The sequence below is a fragment of the Perna viridis genome, chromosome 3, assembly GCF_037379345.1.
Source record: "Perna viridis isolate PV_CMFRI_1.1 ecotype Kerala chromosome 3, ASM3737934v1, whole genome shotgun sequence".
Classification (NCBI taxonomy): Eukaryota; Metazoa; Mollusca; class Bivalvia; order Mytilida; family Mytilidae; genus Perna; species Perna viridis.
This window is the reverse complement of record NC_142447.1, coordinates 31,315,775-31,334,067: the sequence shown is the minus strand read 5'-3', so window position 1 is coordinate 31,334,067 and position 18,293 is coordinate 31,315,775. Positions and strand designations below refer to the sequence as shown.

Here is an 18,293-nt window from a genome sequence, read left to right as displayed (position 1 = left end):
CTGTTTAAGAGTATTATTATTGAAATGCCCTATTGTAAAAAATAACACACAAATGTCATTTTCCTTAAAATTACCATGTTTACCAATTTTCTCTTCAAATTTTTCAAAATAAAAAAAAATGATACATCTCTAATTTTCTATAATTGTCTTGTGTCAGGACAGTACTATCCACTTTTAAAAGTATACACATGTCTACGGGTGCAGTTTTGTACTTTTCGGCATTGAAAATTGTTTTACTACATATAAAAACTGGCTGATTTATTATCATGGAGTTGTCATACTATCTAAAGCATAAATTTATAATGTCTGTATCTATGGTTTACATGGTAAAACAATTCTCTTTTGGTAGTAAATACAAAATCTTATTTTCCATGGCAACAGGTTAGTAATATATTTTTATTTTGATGTGAATATGGCATAAAGACTAGTAATCATAAAGAAATTAAGCTTGAGGTTTCCAAATTATTTGGATCCATAGAGAGAATGGCTCTTAAAAAACTGGTTTATGATTTAAACATTATTTATACATTATTTTAAACACTACTAGTTAATTAAAATACACGTCTGTATTTTGCAATTTGCAAGATGACAGAAAATAATGCTCCATGGAATAAGTATTTTGAGTTGAATATTTTTCCAGATATAACCCTCTGCATCGAAATCTGGGAGATGGATGAAAATTTGCATCCATATATTTATCGTTTTCCTAGAAGTAGTTGCCATATATTTACCTTTCATTTTCAATCGAGAAAAATCCTACTTTTGGACTCAAATTGCCTAACAACCTGGATAATATAACCAGCTTGATACAGATAATTCTTTTGTTGTTAGCAATCACTTTATACAAATAAGTTTGGTGTACAATTCTCTAAACAAGTATATATTTATAATATTTTAAACAATATATTCAAGTACATAATAATTAGCGAAAACAATATTTTCACGTTGATACATTAGAATACGCGATACCATTGCGTCTGACTTTGCTATCGTAGTATATATTCATAAAATAAGTTTTTCGCTTATCTTTTGAAGAAAATGAACCTTTAAACTGAACGATACTGTAGTTGGAAATATTTGGATTTTGAAAAATAAAGCTTGAGTATGAAAAAAATCATGTCAACAACGATTGAACGAAATGGTCACCTAAGCTAAATACAGAATTACCAATCATATATTTTTTTTGCAAATTTCGATATGATGTAAACGTCACACCGTTTTTGCTCCTCTGTTATTTACTGAATGTGAAGCTCTTGTGAGAATGGAGCGGTAAGGGTAACAATAAAATTACCGAACATTAATCCGATCTTTAATCTAGCGAAAGCCAACATAAATCTGACAAAATAGATATTGCATCACTAGAGTATTTGGTACCGCAATGGTCCTGATTTGGTACAGGCATTTCAAAAGAAATTGTGGATTATATCTAGGTTTTACAGCGCGGCATACTTCCCTGTTCGAATGCGGAGTAAGTAAACCGCTGGTGATTAAATAGAATGTGCATGCTATAGTGTCATAATCGGTAAATCTGTGTTCATATCAGTACAAAGAATAATTTACAAAAAAACAATCATTGCTCATCAGAACCTGAGTATTTTCCAACCAAGGACTGATATCTGGAAAACAATTGGTAAGAGACCTTTTAGACGCATTTCGTCATATCCCTGATTCAAAGAAATCAGAGTATTTAGAACGCTCTAGCGTAGCAAATCTATTATGAAATATAAACACTATATGCAGGAGCTGAAGGTATATTGTTGTGCCGGTAAGAAAATTTATAATTTAATAATAAAGTCGGTTTTTTATCATAAATCTAAGTACTGAGATGGCCACTGTGGTTAAATTCGAGATGTAGGTCCAAAATATGCTAAATAAGCTGTTTCTGTAGTCTCCTTTAGCTCAAGCTCGAGTGGATATATTGAAGTTTAACCTTTTACCAAAAGAAGGTTTTTAATGGACAGTATATCATCAATATATCTGTTTGTGAAGTTGAAGGATTTCGCATCTTTTATATTTTCATTCTTTACAAGATTCTGAAAAAAAACTCGTCTCGTATGAATACAAAAACAAGTCGGCTAGGAGAGGAGCACATTGAAATGCCAACTTGTTGCTGAAAACAGCTCCTCTAAATGTGAGAAATATGTTACAATGAGGAAATCAAGCATGCTACAAGCCTGCTTTTCTTTGCAGCACATCTTACCCTTCTGAGATTTTTAAGATAGAAAATGTGGATTTGGGACCTAGAACAACATAATTTCTCGAATCAGCTTAAATGATACAATTCCAATTATTTCTTCTTGTTTTATTTTTTTTAATTCGTATGTTTGCCTTAACGAAACGTGGATTTGGCTCTATTAAACTGGAAATGAGATGTTTTGAATAAGAAAAACTGCATATATATGTGTCTCATACACTTGTGTATATACTGTTAGAGGACAGTAAGAATCAGTCCAAGGTCAGCTGGCTTTTATATTAGCATTAACGTTGAAACCGATAAGGATTTAGGGCAGGAACATAAAACCACAACTTCAAAAGCTTTTGATCGCCTCTGTTAACTGTTCAATGAAATTTTCATAGAATCTTTATTACATCTTTGCATTGTGCATCTCTTATTTTTAATTTTAACGCCAGATGTTTTTTTCTTTCTTCCCGTGTAGTTTTCAACTTCCGTTTACTATGTCAAAGCGTCGTTCAAAAAATGAAGATGAGTTCTTTACCGATCACCTAGTTCGTGCTTTCAAATGATAGTATCTGGTCCGGATGTTCGTTAAGTATCCGTTTTCTGTACGTTGTATATGTTCCTTTAAAGTTTTTAAATATATGTCCTTGATATTTTGAAATTCTTTGAAGTATAATTGCCTTTTCACTATAAAGAAAACTGTATGTATGACGGACTTTTAAGCAAGGTTAAGTCAAACTTGTTATGATTCTTTGTGGTGTACTGTATTTTAAATTTTTGTTTAAAGAAATTTATCATTTATCGTGTTATTTGCTTTCAGCAATATGTATTTTTTAAGAGTTTGAAGTTATATTATTTATTACTGACAATCCTAAGCACTGATTCATGAAATAGATGGAGTGCATTTTATATAGGATACATAAACAAATTATTGACCCAACTGTCTTGAGAATTACTCCATTGAGTCTTAGATTGCACTGATATTTTCGCAATATAAGCGTGAAAAGGTGTATTTTTCATTACTTTAATGTTTATTACCTGCCAGATAGTACATATTCTTTAAATATATATCCATCTGCTATTCATTGTGTTCAGTATTTCATTTGGATATCAGTCGATGCTTAATTCGTCTGGGTTGTAGTTTTTTTTCTAAATGTCCAGTTCAGCAATTAAAGATAAATATCACACCTAGGTAATGTTCTATGATTGGTTCTTATTGGTCAGTTCTCACTTTTGGAGAGTAATAAAGGGAACCAAGCGGAAATCAAAAGAATGTAATCCAGGGACAAAGACCTGACATGGAAAACAGACAATCACAACAAAGAATATAAAGTAACTAAGATAATAGATAAAAAGTAACAAAAGTAACTCGGACTCCACTAAAAACTGGAGAGACTTGAAATAGTTAATGGTGGCTAGTTTGAGCAGACTCAAGATCACCACTGGGTTTTTGTTCATTATGTTTTGTGTGTTTGCTTAGCCTTGAGGAGGTTCCATTATCAACAAATTTTGTTGTAGCGATAATTAAACGTTAGTTTGGGATAAAGGAATTCATCATTTTTCTTTTCAGTGATAAGGATTCATTATATCATTTTGGTATAAAGGTTGTGTTTTTTACAGAGGTGTTTTCCTGACCATTTGGTTAACGTAAACGTCGATTATCATGATCTGAAATGTTTTAACAAGTAAGCTTCTAGTAAGAAAATATAAGAGATATTGCTTTTATTATTGTAGCAGATTTTCCTTCACTAAGCTTTACTGTAATTGTGGTACTTTTGTTCAAGTTGCTGCTGTTAAATGAATTGCTGTTTTCAAAGTTCAAGTACAAAAGTATTATTTTAAGTCGTTACATGTAAAACATTACAACACAAGCTCTAATGAGCTTTTAAAATAGACATACACAGGAAAATTATTCCACATGATTTTCATACAAATTTCACATGATTTTCACCTGAATTGAGCAAATAAACTAAGTGACAGAGTTCACTTGAAATTCGGGTGAATGGAGCCTTCACGTGAAATTCACACAAAAGATATTTGCCTGTGTATATAACAGTAATAATATTACACATAAGAGACACAAGACATACAGTATTAAAATACAATGTACATACTGAACAAGCAAAACAAGCAAATGGAAATAATTCAAGAGACAGATATGGGAATGTCACGGTATGCTCTGCCCTTAAATTGCATACATGCAAACTGTAAAAATAAACTAAGGCTAAACATGAAACAGTTAGCAATAAACATAACCAAATTTTTATTGATGATAGCAGATCAGATAGCACTATAAGCCAACAATATCAATTACCAAGAACATAAAAAGCACTAGTTTAACAAAAAAAATGAGGTTGTTTGCATGCAGTGCATTTGCACGAGCTGTCATTCCATGCATTAACTTTTAAACTGATTGAAGGAAGTCTGGATTTTAAAATGGTTTGGTATCTCGTTCCATAGCTTGGCTGCAGTGTACCCGAATGATTTTAAGCCATATGTGGTTGTTCTTACTGGTGGAACTGCAACTAAATTTTGGTACCTTAAAGAATAATTTGTGTTTTAATATTAATTAAGTCATATAAGTATGATGGGCTTCTTTTATGTATGATGTTAAATACTTCAATTGCCATAGATCTTATCCGTCTGATTTCTAACGTTGACATTTTAGATGTTTCTAGTATTTGTTCATAGTAACTTTGATAGTCTTCATCAATAAATCTGAGTGCCCATTCTTGGATTTTTTGTTCGATTTTGTTTGTATTGCTTTTGCTACAGAAGTACCAACTGAATGAACAAAAGTTAAAGTTTGATAATATGTAGAAATCGTGTATGGTAAGTTTGCCCAATCTATTTAGGTATTTTCCGATTCTTTTGAGTATTTTAAGTTGTTCTGATGCCTTTGCAAATATTTGAGATGTGACTGTTGAATTTCAGTTCAAAATCAATGGTTACCCCAGGTAGTTTTTCTTCATTTTCACAATTGATTGTATTTCCAGCTAAATTAAGCTTATATTTTTATCCCTTGTTTTTCCCCCACAGCCAAGACCTGAAACTTTTCCGGATTGCCTCCATTTGATTTCTGAAAAAAAAATTTATAAGTGCTAAACTATCAGACTCTAGATTTTGTATAACCGTAACTTTGTTGTGATGTGCATAGGATAGGGTGTTGTCATCTGCATAATTGTATAGAGTGCTATTTTTCGTGAAGTGGAAGATGTCATTGTTTAAGATTTTGAAAAGTACTGGGCCGAGAATTGGCTGTTTTGTCTTTTGTTTGTTTGTACCTGTTAATAGATATGCATAACAGTTATTTCGAGGAGAAAGAAACTATAGTCGGCGTCACATAAATAACATACTGTTAAAATTTGAATAAAAATATTTTCTACGACTTTATTGACACCTACCGTCGTTTAAATTGTCTTAAATGACTTGCTCATTCGTTTAGCCAAACGGCTTCTCCCTAAACATTGAATCGTTAAATTCCGGTCAGATTTTAATTCTAGGTGGCAATATTTACATTGTAAAAAGTCGGCCATGTTTACAGTGATCGGGTTGCTAGGAGATGTTGTTTACGTTTAAATGGTTTGTCCAAAAACCGAAGAACCCAGAATGCAATTCGGCGTTATTTCGGATATCTCGGATTTATTTTACGCGAACAACGTATAATACCGAGAAGTTGATCAAGCAGACGATTGTCACCGGAGTTCGACGGGAACTTACGCACTTCGTTTGTAAACAAATCGTCCCGTAAAAACCAACATGGCGGATATTAGTATGGGATTTTCCCGTAAGGATTTGTTACGCATGATTTAAGCTAATCAGCGACTTGTTTTTGAGAAGCTGTTTGGCTAAACGAATGAGCAAGTCATTTAAGACAATTTAAACGACGGTTGGTGTCAATAAAGTCGTAGAAAATATTTTTATTCAAATTTTAACAGTATGTTATTTATGTGACGCCGAGTATAGGTAATAACTTATTTCAAAAGTCAAACCAAAAAACATTGAAGCCACACTCTTATATTTTTGCTACCTTAAAAGAAACAAAATACACCAATTTTGATTCCAAATTGTCATTGTAATACGAGACAGACACTCCCGCCATTAATCGATGTCATTACAATCCGTCGTCTGCTATGACGTATGTAGATACCATAATCATTCGCACTCAGATTCTCATGTCACGGTGATACCTAATGAAGTGTTCTATAAATAATACTATGTTGCTATATTTAGTTATTTTCTTAGAGGATCGGGAAAATATTTCTCTTTTCAGGATATTGGAAGGTAATAAATAGAAGACATCATTGTTTTTATTTCATGACATAATATAGAGTCATCCGATAAGCACTTTTGTCTTTTGATACTCTTGAAACTTTCATGCTGTGTTTGAAAAACTGTAACTGTGTTATTGAAACTTTATAATCGATATTTTCAAAAGATCACACATATCTGAATGGTCAAATGTTGTTAAAGTGTTATAATCATGTTATTCTTATTAATTTTTATTTGGTTCTGTCTATGATCTTTATGGTTCAAATCATGCTTTTTTTATTTATAGATAACAATCACCATAGAGTTATATTCGAAGCGGTTGCAGTAAGTCTTCATCTGATACGATCAATTAAAAGGTATGTATTTTTATCTGTATAGCAAAGCGTAATGTGTCTTGAAGTAATACTTCGTTACTTTTTAAGGGAGAAAAAATGTAGAAAGTAGTCTTGTGAATATAATACAAAATAAAACAACATAAATCAGTATGCAAAAAGTCATTCTTTTGACAAATTGACAGTAGCGACATTCATTGACAAATAACTGTTGACACATTCCTGAATTGATTGTACTGTCACTGTTTTCCCCATTAGTATATTTATATTTCCTTAAAAAAACTATATTTTGTTCAATTCGATAATAATTTATACTTTATTACACTCAGCCTGGATTTCAATGACTATATGTATCATGTTCGGTATGTTAGTACTTGCCGAATCCTTCATTGATGAAACCACTACCAATGATATTCCGTGTATATGTTCCTGTTATTTCAGCCTCACTGCCAGCTACTTCATTAACTCCGCTTGAGAACGGAAGATTCTCGTTGGACGGTGGCGATTTAAGAGGTAGTGAGGTAATTCCGGTATATAAAGGAAGAAAAAACAAAGTAATCAACATTATCAGAATTAGCATAGCTCTAGGTAAAAATAGCACAACTAGTACACCACAGATTAAAGCAAACAGTGAATAGCCCCACAGGTGGTGAAAACTGGATAAAAATGGGTTACAATTTCTGAACTCATCCTCTACTGCTCTTTGAGGAATCCATTTCACATTCGCTGCAAGATTCGCCTGCACGGCCTTGAATATTCTAACACAACCAACCATGGCCTCGGGGGTGAACTGGAATATGGAGGCTAGAGTTTCTATTAGAACATATTTGATATTATGTCTATTACAAGTAGCAAACTTTGGAAATACTAATACTAAAAACATAATCAAAATGATGGATGCATATCTGTACCTAAGGTGTACGGATATATGAATGATGACATAGAGTAAAAGTGTAGGCTTCATTATCATCTGTCTTAATGCCGAGTATGCAACGTAACTACTGGCAAAACTCAATGGTGATTCTGTGCGTAGTTTTGTCTCAATGAATTTGTCTTTCTGAAGTATCTTTTTAATCCACCGCATTAATCTACCAATGCCATTAGTCCAGAAGTACATTGCAAGTAACACTTCGCCTCTGTTCCAGCGTCTCTCCCTGATACTCCATGTAACGAAGTTATATGAAGGGGCTTCTAGAAGACAGACAGACCCAGCATATAGAGGTCTGAGAATAGCTGCTTCAAATGTATCATGACTCAGTACATCAATTGGTACTCTTTCGATCAACCTATCTCTTGAGCCTATGACATTGTCGATATAAATCCTGTTTTTAATCATGGCCTTACCAAAATAAGCTGATTGTCCCAAAAGTTCCATAATAGCATTTGTCATAGGTTCATATATTTCTTGTCTCATAGTTTCTATGTGCATGAATATGGTGTCAGTAGGTTCACAGTGTATTTTTATAGATGGTTGAATGATTCCTTTTTCTGGATTAGCAGCAGCTATATCCAACAGATCAAAAACACATTTCTTTGGAACACCCGTATCGCCGTCTAGTACAAGAGTGTAGTCAAATTTCCTTCCAAATATATTTTTGACATCATCAGAATCATAAAACAAAGGTTCTCCCTCCTTCCTCGCCGAGCGACCATAATATTCTTGATCACAATATGAATAAGCTTCGTCCTCACCCTCAGACAAGAGCATGAGATCTTGATATTGTCCACATTTTCTGAGCACCCTACTTACCCTGTGAACAACCATAAATTCCCTGGCATATCTGTCACATATATCGTGGAGATACTCATGGAAAAACAATGTTTTGTCTACATCCTCATACAAGCTCCAAACATGTTCTAATCTAACTGAATCTATCGATTCAAAATGATCTTTTGCAAAGCAAGAGCCCTCATGGAACAATTCGTCGAAAATCATAGTTCGAAACCTGTCTCTGATTTCTAATTCGTAATCTTTTAATGTGTCATCTCCTGTAGCACTGACTAGAACAGCCGAGACATTTGGACTTAAATTGTCCATATAAGCATGATACATAGTTTCCATGCATTCTTCTATTTCATCTTTACTCATTGCTAACAGGTTGTAGTTCAAAACTATAGTAAGTCTGTCCGATTTTGCTGTTGCAAGCCGTCTCTTGTCACCTCCTATCAGAAGAGTAGCAATTGTTTGTGTTGGGAACTCCATGACACTCCCTTGCAGGATGCCCAAAACAACCACAATAACGATTCCATTGATTATATTTGTTCTTTCCCAGTCCACATTCAGAACGTTTAGAACAATGGTTATGAAAGAAAGCGTCACCCAGACCGAAAAATATAAGTAGACTCTGGTGTTTCTTCTCATGGTTTTGTCGTTCTTCTCATTCTTTTAACGATACAACTCTCTCCAATCTGCAATATCATTAAAAAAAATTCTGGTTATTGATTAACTTTTTACACTAATTTCCTTGCAAAAAATGCTTAGAAATCTAAAGCAAAACTATTTGAATAGGCTAACGCCTATAGTTCCAACAAATTACAACAGTGACTAATCAGCCGTGGGTGTTTTTTTTCTACTGCATTTTTCTATTTTTACGTGAGTTTTGTTGTTAATTTTGATTTTATCATTTAAAAAAAAAAACTATAAATACAACGACTATTAATGAATGACATTATCTATTTATCATAAAAAACATTAATCAACTTCGTGTGAAAGAATTTAGCTGAAATTTATAACAAAGTGTGTATATTTGTATTAGATGTTGTATTTATAAATTTATATTTTGAGTCGAGCAGTAATTGGTCTGATACATTTTTTTTAAATATCTCACATCACCATGAAGCTATCTGATCATTTCTTGTATGAAAATAACCTTCTTAAGTGCAGCTCAGCTAAGTATTTAAATATTGTCAGTTTTAGAAATTTAATACCGTAACATAAAAAAAAAGAAAAACAATGCAAAGTTATAAGCATACAAAGACATGGCCAAAGTGTGACAACAGGAAACAGTTAGGATCTAAATACACAGTGAAGACAACAAAATACAATTACATGTAAAAATAAAGAAAAAAAAGAAGACAGCAAACAACAAACTAAAGCGCTTAAAATATGAACTCCCACTGATAAGGGGGATTGACATTAGGTGCTCCAGATAGGTAAGCATGTCCTGCTCCGTTTGAAGCTCCTATTACATTGAAAGTGTGTAAAACCAAGCATGTGTCAAGTTCGGTAGGAAGTCATGAAATCTAACTGTCTTGTCTCAACTTCACATCGGTCAATTAAATTGTGATGACATAAAACCAACAGGGGTGATAGCAAGAAGGCAGAACCTGCCACTGTCTTGGAAGCTTACTTGAAAGTATTCTTACTCTACTAAGAAAGTCAGTATTAAAAATTACAAGTGCACATGTATGACAGAACTGGATGAACTGTGGAATTATACTCCATAGGGTGGAGATGTTGGAATGTTTCCAATAAAAAAGGAGACGTTTACAATTGGAAAATTGAAATCACGTTTGTTATAAAGTGTAAATTTCAAAAATTCTGTGTATCTATTTAAAGGTTTCGGTCTAGGTATGGAGCATACGAAGGTATACCAGTTGTCTCTTTAAGTTCATTTGAGTTGTTTTAATCAACTACAACTGTCAAACCATGCAGAAAATCCTGAATCGTTCCAAATTATCTCATTTAACTAGTCTGTTGTCATCATGTTTTTTGCAATTAAGTAAGTTTACATCAAATAATCATCAATCTCAGTACTTACTTAAAATTCACATAACTATTTACTGAAGAATAAGAACAATGGTTTTCTTACCAATGTTGTCTTATATGAGAGGCTTATTATTAATATTATTATTATTATTATTATTATTATTATTATTACTTAAGAAGTCTTGATTTAAACATTGTTAAGCTAAACTTTGTACCGCAGGGGGAAGTGTCAAAGTATGCATTGATATAGCTCTTACTTTAAGAAGGTCGATATCATCCTCAAATAGAAACCCGATACCACTGAAAGATTTTAAAGAAACAAATAGTGTTATAGCCTTAGACTGATTTCCTCCTGAAGACTTTTTCTTCCTACAACATTCCTTATATAGCAGAAGTTATTTGTGATGTAAATCATTATCTCTAAGATGTTTGCCAATCCTTCGTTTCCTCTTATGTCACAGAACGTATAACAAACCAAATGCTAAATGAACAATCATGTGTTAGAGTTCAATGTTTAAGAAGTATGTCACGTGTGATTCTTGTTTAGTAAACATGGACAATTAATTACTGTTGGTTTGGTGTGGTGAACATTATACCATTAATTACACTTTCCACTTGTCGCTAGTTATTACCGAGGGCAACGTCTGTCGAGTATTAGCTGAAATTTTAACCTTACCAGGGTGGAGTATGATGTTTAAAGACAATGCGTGGCTGAATTAAATATTATAGGTAGAATTGAACCGAGTAGAAATACTTATGAAACGACAAATCTGATTTGGGCTACCGAGAGATCTTTAAAACATTAAAAACTCGGGTGAAAACAATATACTATGACATGATAAACTAGCACCCGTAGCATTATTATACTCAGTGATCAAATGTTTTGTAAACTTAACAAAGAATTAACAGACTATTTCCACTGAATTAACTCTGTTATTTTGTAGGATAGAGGATCAAATTAAAGAGTCGTCAAATTCTGAGACGTTTGTATAATACTGATTTGTTGTGACATGCATCATTAATTTGATTCTTTATCCTACATGATAAAACCTAGATGATCTGTCCCGTACTACCATACATCGTGTACTAAGTTACAGCCCTAGATTAATCCAACGAGGAGGAATGACTCGGCCAGCGAAAGCTATATTTGAATATAGCCTACCTGGCCGAGAGGTCTAGGGCGCTGGACTTCGTGCAGACGGTGTTGCCAGAGATGTCACAGCGGTACGAATTCGAGTCCTGAGGAGATAAGACTTTGCAGAAAGAAAAAGAAACCCATTGCACTCTCCCTACAGTTTCCCCTGACTTGTGTGCACTGTATTCTTCTAAAAGTGTTATTCATTGGATGTTGTTACATTGTAATATTATTTTGGTTAACCACTGTCCGTTCCTCAATACACCAAATGGTAGATCTAGATGAAATTTCGGTCTGTAATTAAGTTATAACATTAATACATTGACAAAGATACATAGCATATGTATTTCATCAGATTGCTTTATCGTAAGTATGAATCACGCAAAAATCAAAATGAATACGTTCAACCAAACTATATTTTCTCTTCAATATTTGGAAAAAGGTAGGATCTATGACAAAGGTTTAAGGAAAATTATTCTTAATTACAGGAGTGTACCTTGTTCTAAATCTAAGTCGACTTTCTAATATTTCATTTTTATTTATCCGATTTTAAATTTACATTTGTAATATACATGTACTTCATAGCAAAAATGTGGTTTTACCACCATCAGGTTGAAAAAATGGAAATAATAGGTAACCGTTATTAATAACAAAAGAGAAATCGTGGTTTGTTTAACAGGCTCCAGCGAAAGACTCCGGTGAAGGACAGTTGTGGTTATAACAAGGACATGATGCAGGTTATCAATAAGGAAACAAATTACAAAAACAAATACGATTCTTTTAATTACGCCAGAAAGAGGGAAGAAAGCATTCTGGAGAAAATATTACAGTACAACTTAAGTGCGGTGTTAGGGCTCAAACATACTCGAGGAACCAAAAGTTGAGATATATAGTTCAGTTAGTCGTAGTTACAATGACTTTAATCAATTCCTTCGCGACTTCAATTTTTATAAATTATTATCATAACTGTACAGTGGTGGATCCAGAGGGGTGCAAAAGGGGGGGGGGTAGCACCCCTGTTTTATTTGAAAATTTGACATTTTCATATGTAAAATTGACTAAAAGTGGCCAGTCTGGATCCGCCCTTGACTGTATAAATATATTCCATATAACCACCAGCATGAATTTGGTATTAAAGTACCGAAAAAAACATAATTAATATTAATGCATATCTATTGTACTGTCAAGTTTGAGGTACATAGACTGTGTTCCGTATAACCCCTATTATTGTTCACCTAAGTGCATCTGTCAAACTGAAAAATCAATCTGTACTTCATTTCACTGAGGTTTAGTTTTAGACGTGACACACAGTAATCGTATCACACGACTTTGTGGTCGATATAGTACTCTAAATCTGCACAAATCTAAAACCAGACGACTCCAATATACAACAATTGATGTTAAAAAAATCCGCCAATTTCACTTACCAATACTGCATTTATGTATATTGTCCATGACAAATTTTTCGCCGTTGTGTCAATTTATACAGCAAAAAAGGAGGTCTAACAAAAATGATGAGCTCATGAGAAAAATGTCAAAACTTTGTGCTTTTGTCTACAAAATATCCATAAAAGTTCGCAAAAGCTACGTCAAAAGATATTTTATTTTACATAACATGAATGCTCACTCATTATGTAGTATCAGAACCTTTTTTACAAGTTTACGTCGCAGTTATTTTAGACAATTTTAGCGCGTCGTACTTTGTTCATTTAAAACTAAATGCGACTGTCGTCATAGTTAGTGTATGTTTATCAACTATAATATTATAACGTATTCCTTTTATTATAATTGATTGACAGACAAATTCTTTATGCATTTTGGACAATAATTTTCTACTTAAGATGGTAATTTCTGTCTTACCACAGAAAGCTTGATCTAATCCACAGACTGAATTCATAATTGGCATTGGCACGAGCCTTTTCTGGTCGTGTTAGAGGTAACTCCACCAATGACCGCCTATGAATGCATATCAACCGCAAAAAAGATGCTCTTTGGTGTCCTTTCAATTTTATTTACAACATTTGTAGGAATCCAGACATTTGTAAAAGGGAGATTCCGGTCCAGTAAATTAAAAGAAAGGGGGTTCCAGGCTATAATTTGCTCATTTTGTGTGGTCCCAATTTTGCAAATTTAACAAATTTTCAACCAAAACAAAAAACAAAACAAAAAACGAACAAACAAACAAACAAACAAAACAGGGTATCAAAACCCAAGGATCTTCCCCTGGATCCTCCAAAATTACTTGCAATTGAAACAATATCTGAAATAAATCTACCCGACCCAATACACTAACATATGCGACTCGCGGAAGAATATACGGACAGTGAATCAAATTACCGTGGTTATTTTCATGATATAAGTGATTTTCTCAAGTTTGTTCAGTAATTAATCATTCACTTCCCCTCCTTCACTTTCCAGTATATTAGCGATATGCATTTCACTCGACATCAACACACGAAACGTTACGCTGAAGCGGTACGGACATTACGTAACGTCTAAGGAGATATTTTTGGTTATACCTTTTATTATTAGCAGTGATTTACCGATTGTTCCCAGTGTATTTTTTTTTTCGATAATTCACACTGTGAAATAAATTCGGTAATTTCACTCCCGCGCTTTCTCCCGCCCAAACGTCACAACAAGAATATCAATCCGCCGTTCACCTTTTTAAAAAAAATTGTGTTGAAAATTGCAATGAAGAATGAAGGAAATCTATATAATAAATAGGATAATTAATTGGTTATCGTGAACAACCAAAATATGATCACTCGTGCCAAGAACGTATAAGATTTAACTCGTGCGCGGAACAAGTTCCGCACACTCCTTAAGTCTAGGCGTTCTTCGGCACTTGCGATCATATTTTGGTTATTCACTCTTCCCAATTACACTAATTATCCTATTAGTGACAACGTATGTAAACGGAACGGAATATTACATGTCATTTGTTCTCGTAAGTTATACACCCAAAGAGGTATAGGGATGCACCAATTACAAATGTTAAATACTAAATGTAATCGAATTTTCGGCTTTACGAATTTTACGTATTTCACTACAACAATTAAAAATACCTACTTACATATACATACGATACTGTCGGCTATCGTAAAAAAAAAATGAGTTCCTCAAACAAACCAAAAAGCAAAACAAAAAACAAAAAACAAAACAAAAATTGTACAAATACAATTATTATACTGTGTATATGATGGTTGGATTGACGGTCATGACTTGATGGTTAACCACACTGTAGTTTCCGGTGATGTGGTGTTTTGTTGAAGTGTCACAATACTGCCCAGGCTGTAGGAGGACAATTATTGAGGCCTAACTATGTTTGTATTATCATAATTTATTACAGAGTACATGAAAGTGTGGGCCTACGATGTCAATATAGTAGAATAACCATCCCTCCAAGTATGTTGTCACCAAACAGTTATTTTGTATACCAATTCGAGTATATTCTGAAAACCTTCTGCGGACTAAATATATACACAATATATCGTCTTGACTCTTAAATACAAATGTACATGTAATTTGGACCGGTACCTATAACTAAGATGCAGTTTTAATGACACATTAGCACGTACATGTATACAGCATCTCTTAGCAAGAAAATATATATAAAATGGGTAGTCGTTTTCCTAAAGTTTAAGCAGTCTCTTTACTGGTTTCATGTGGAGATCCAATCATTTATTTAATGGGTACCATTTAATGATGTCATATCATTCAATATTTGATGTTGCATGTTCCATTCTGAACCAAAGATAATTCGAAAACTTTAAATTTATTATTCACTCACAATATGACATGTGCTAGAATCGATAGCACATATTTAACATTTGAAATTGAAGAATTTTTTTGTTTTGTTTTGTTTTATTTATTTATTTTTTTTTTTCTTGTTTGTAATACCTCCACTTAATAAACCGCAACTCTTTTGAACCGCTGAATGGGATTCAATAAAACTTGCACAAATTCTTTATCAGATGCTGCCATTGTGCATCTCCTTTATTGCTTTGCTCATAGCTTTCTAGATTTTTTTCTTGCTTTTTTTGTTCTGTTTTGATTGTTTTGTTTGTTTGTTTTTGTTTTAAGTTTTTTGTTTAGTCTTTATTTAACCATTGTCATAACAGTCGATCCCCTTAAAATTGGCGCTCTCGTGCAGGAAAAAAATCTTTAATTTATATGGAAGAATTCATAATAGGAAAATCAAGTAAAATAATTTATGACAATTATCTGTGATATAAACACATACATTAACAACCTGATAAAGAATGCAGTTATTAAAATATGTATATGAATTTGTCAACGAAACTGTGGCTTAAATGAAGACTGTGTAATTTGACGCCTTAATTATATTATTTTAGGAATATTCCTGAAATCTATAGGAGGCAACGATGTTTTTATACTCGAACTAGACTTGTTTAAGTGCAGACAATTGTCATAACGTATCAATTTCTTGTAGTTTAGACAATAGACGAGTGAAACATTCAAATCTGTTTTGTTGACAATTGCATTGTTACAAACTTTATAATCTTACCTGTTAGTTTCCTCTCCAAATGACAAGTAAGGTATGTTTTATCACCAATTCATTAACATATACATAATCAACGCCTTTTGTTTTAGTAATCAATCACCCTTTTGTTTACCACGCCTATTTTATTGATATGACAAGACAACTCTTCATAGTATTTTTTGCATGTGTTAATATGTCGTCCGGAATCTAAGTCAAAATGTGCCTCCTGAGTTGGCGTACCACCAAGACGGAAAAGTAACATGGGAACCGCTCTCGGTCTTTACGTAGGTCAGAGACCAAGACCAGAGCGTTGACATAACGCAGCATCCCAGCTACTAGTACAACGTACACAACTCCGACCAAGTTTTTCGGTCAGGCCAGGTATCCCAAAGGCTAGCCCTACAGCAACAGACGCCAGAGTTTAGTTTTCAAACGTCCTATATCTATGAAAAGACTACGGTTTACGTTTGAAGCAGAAAAAAGTGCATCGGTCCGTTGTCTCAATACTTTCAAATTCATTTGGGTAGATGAAAAATGTAAGTAATCCTTAAAATTGGGATTATTTCACTTTCAGGAATAAAACATCATTTATATAACGGTAACTGAAATTGAAGTTAAGAGCTATGCACTTCTCTTTTTCTGCAATATTCCTTCTAAAAACCTAGCTTCATTCAAATATAGAAATAGATGGGTCGAGGATGGCGCACAATATGTTCCTATGGGTATTTCAATGGTCTGTTAGAACACCCCTCCAAATTCGACAAAATAATTGTCGATCAGAAATTCAAGAAACTCCAACATTTTAACAACATCCGGATCAGATTACTTCTTCTTAGAATCAGTTTGGTTTTTCACAAATAAACTTTTTGCAGGGGAAAATCTTCCAGGGTATCCTGATGATCGTCTTCAGTCATTGAGTCATTATATTAGGAAACACTCGTTCGGATCCAGCTGAGTTTACTGATAAGATAACAACATTAGTAAATTTAATGTGAATAATACTCCCTGAGCACAGGTACCTCCAATTAATAAAAAGAGTTTTAGGTAAAGGAAATTGCAGACCAGTGGATGTCTGATCGGCTATTTCTACATTTTAAAACACTATTGAGATACACCTGGTACTGTGTGTTAAAAAAGTCTTCAATTCTTCTTGACATGGAGCTTTCCGATCTGACATTGGATCTCTTCTACTCTGTTGAGCGCGATTGAAGAATGGAAAAATCTCTGCTCTAAATGAACACCATGCTGCTATCCTCGAGAAGCAGTCAAGAGTTCTTAATTGTCTCCCATGATTTATTGGTGATACTAAATTCTTACATTTTTGTCTCAGTCATCATTAGACTTATTGCGCCGATATATAACAGTCAAACTAAATCGGGATAGATTTATGTAATGTACTATAATCGATGTGCATAGAGGTACCTCGAGGTTCCATACTTGATACTATTTGATATCTTTATCAACGATATTTTCTTCTGTTAATTAATGTTCATTAAATTATTATGCTGGTGGAGTCTTACACTCTGTCAATGACGGATAAATCATTACAAAATATTGTTTCTGGACAGTATTAGGAGAAGACATGGTATAACGGTTTAATCTATATCCGGTGCAATCTTTAGACAAAGGTTGAGGTACATTTATGGGTGAAATTGACTCTTTATTTTCATGTAAATGTTGAATCACAGCAAAATTTTACTCGCTTAACAAAAGTGAAAATTTAATTGTCTATATTTATAACTTATCTGTACTGCACATTAAGTCATAACCACTGCATGGTCAAAATAGCGGGGTTTCTTAAATTTTACAAAACCAAGAAGTAAATAACCCATTGCACATGAAATACAAGTGTCTGCGCCAATGTAGTCCCATGTAGTATATTGATACTCTGAAACATTTTTGTCTATTTTATCAGATTTAGAGTTCCAGAAGATTTGGTGGGGTACCTTGGCGCATGCATTACAAATTTGAAATCAATGAGTGAATTAAGTCTTCAAAGTCGCTAATCGTCAAATATTATATGCCACTGATTTCGACTTACTTTCAACATTCGAAATGGTACGAATGCGATCATTTGGAACTCCTCAGCCTTTCTAGTTACACTAAAGAAAAACGTTATTTTTTAGTGTAGTGGAAATTAAATGGCCGAGTAGTTCCAA

General features: G+C 33.4%; 1 protein-coding gene and 1 long non-coding RNA gene across 3 annotated transcripts; both read right to left on the bottom strand.

The window, feature by feature from the left end:
- Positions 1 to 4,425: 4,425 nt before the first annotated feature.
- On the bottom strand, positions 4,426 to 6,140 carry LOC148621859 (uncharacterized). The gene is made up of 2 exons (XR_015920862.1): positions 5,132 to 6,140; positions 4,426 to 4,718 (listed from the first exon to the last, which is right to left on the bottom strand). It is a non-coding gene; the product is annotated as an uncharacterized LOC148621859 (long non-coding RNA).
- Positions 6,141 to 6,892: 752 nt separating this feature from the next.
- On the bottom strand, positions 6,893 to 18,173 carry LOC148621858 (uncharacterized). 2 transcript variants are annotated; one of them, XM_088576647.1, is made up of 2 exons: positions 16,159 to 18,173; positions 6,893 to 9,192 (listed from the first exon to the last, which is right to left on the bottom strand). In XM_088576647.1, exon 2 carries the CDS (start codon positions 9,143 to 9,145, stop codon positions 7,151 to 7,153), a length of 1,995 nt encoding a protein of 664 aa, XP_088432773.1. In that variant the 5' UTR covers positions 9,146 to 9,192; positions 16,159 to 18,173; the 3' UTR covers positions 6,893 to 7,150. The 2 variants fall into 2 exon arrangements, with proteins under 2 accessions (XP_088432773.1, XP_088432774.1); XM_088576648.1 differs by lacking the exon at positions 16,159 to 18,173 and adding an exon at positions 10,750 to 11,135.
- Between the last annotated feature and the right edge of the window lie 120 nt (positions 18,174 to 18,293).

Bases quoted from the DNA above. Each gene is read 5' to 3' on its own strand.
- LOC148621858 (XM_088576647.1), bottom strand. From the start codon at position 9,145: ATGAGAAGAAACACCAGAGTCTACTTATATTTTTCGGTCTGGGTGACG.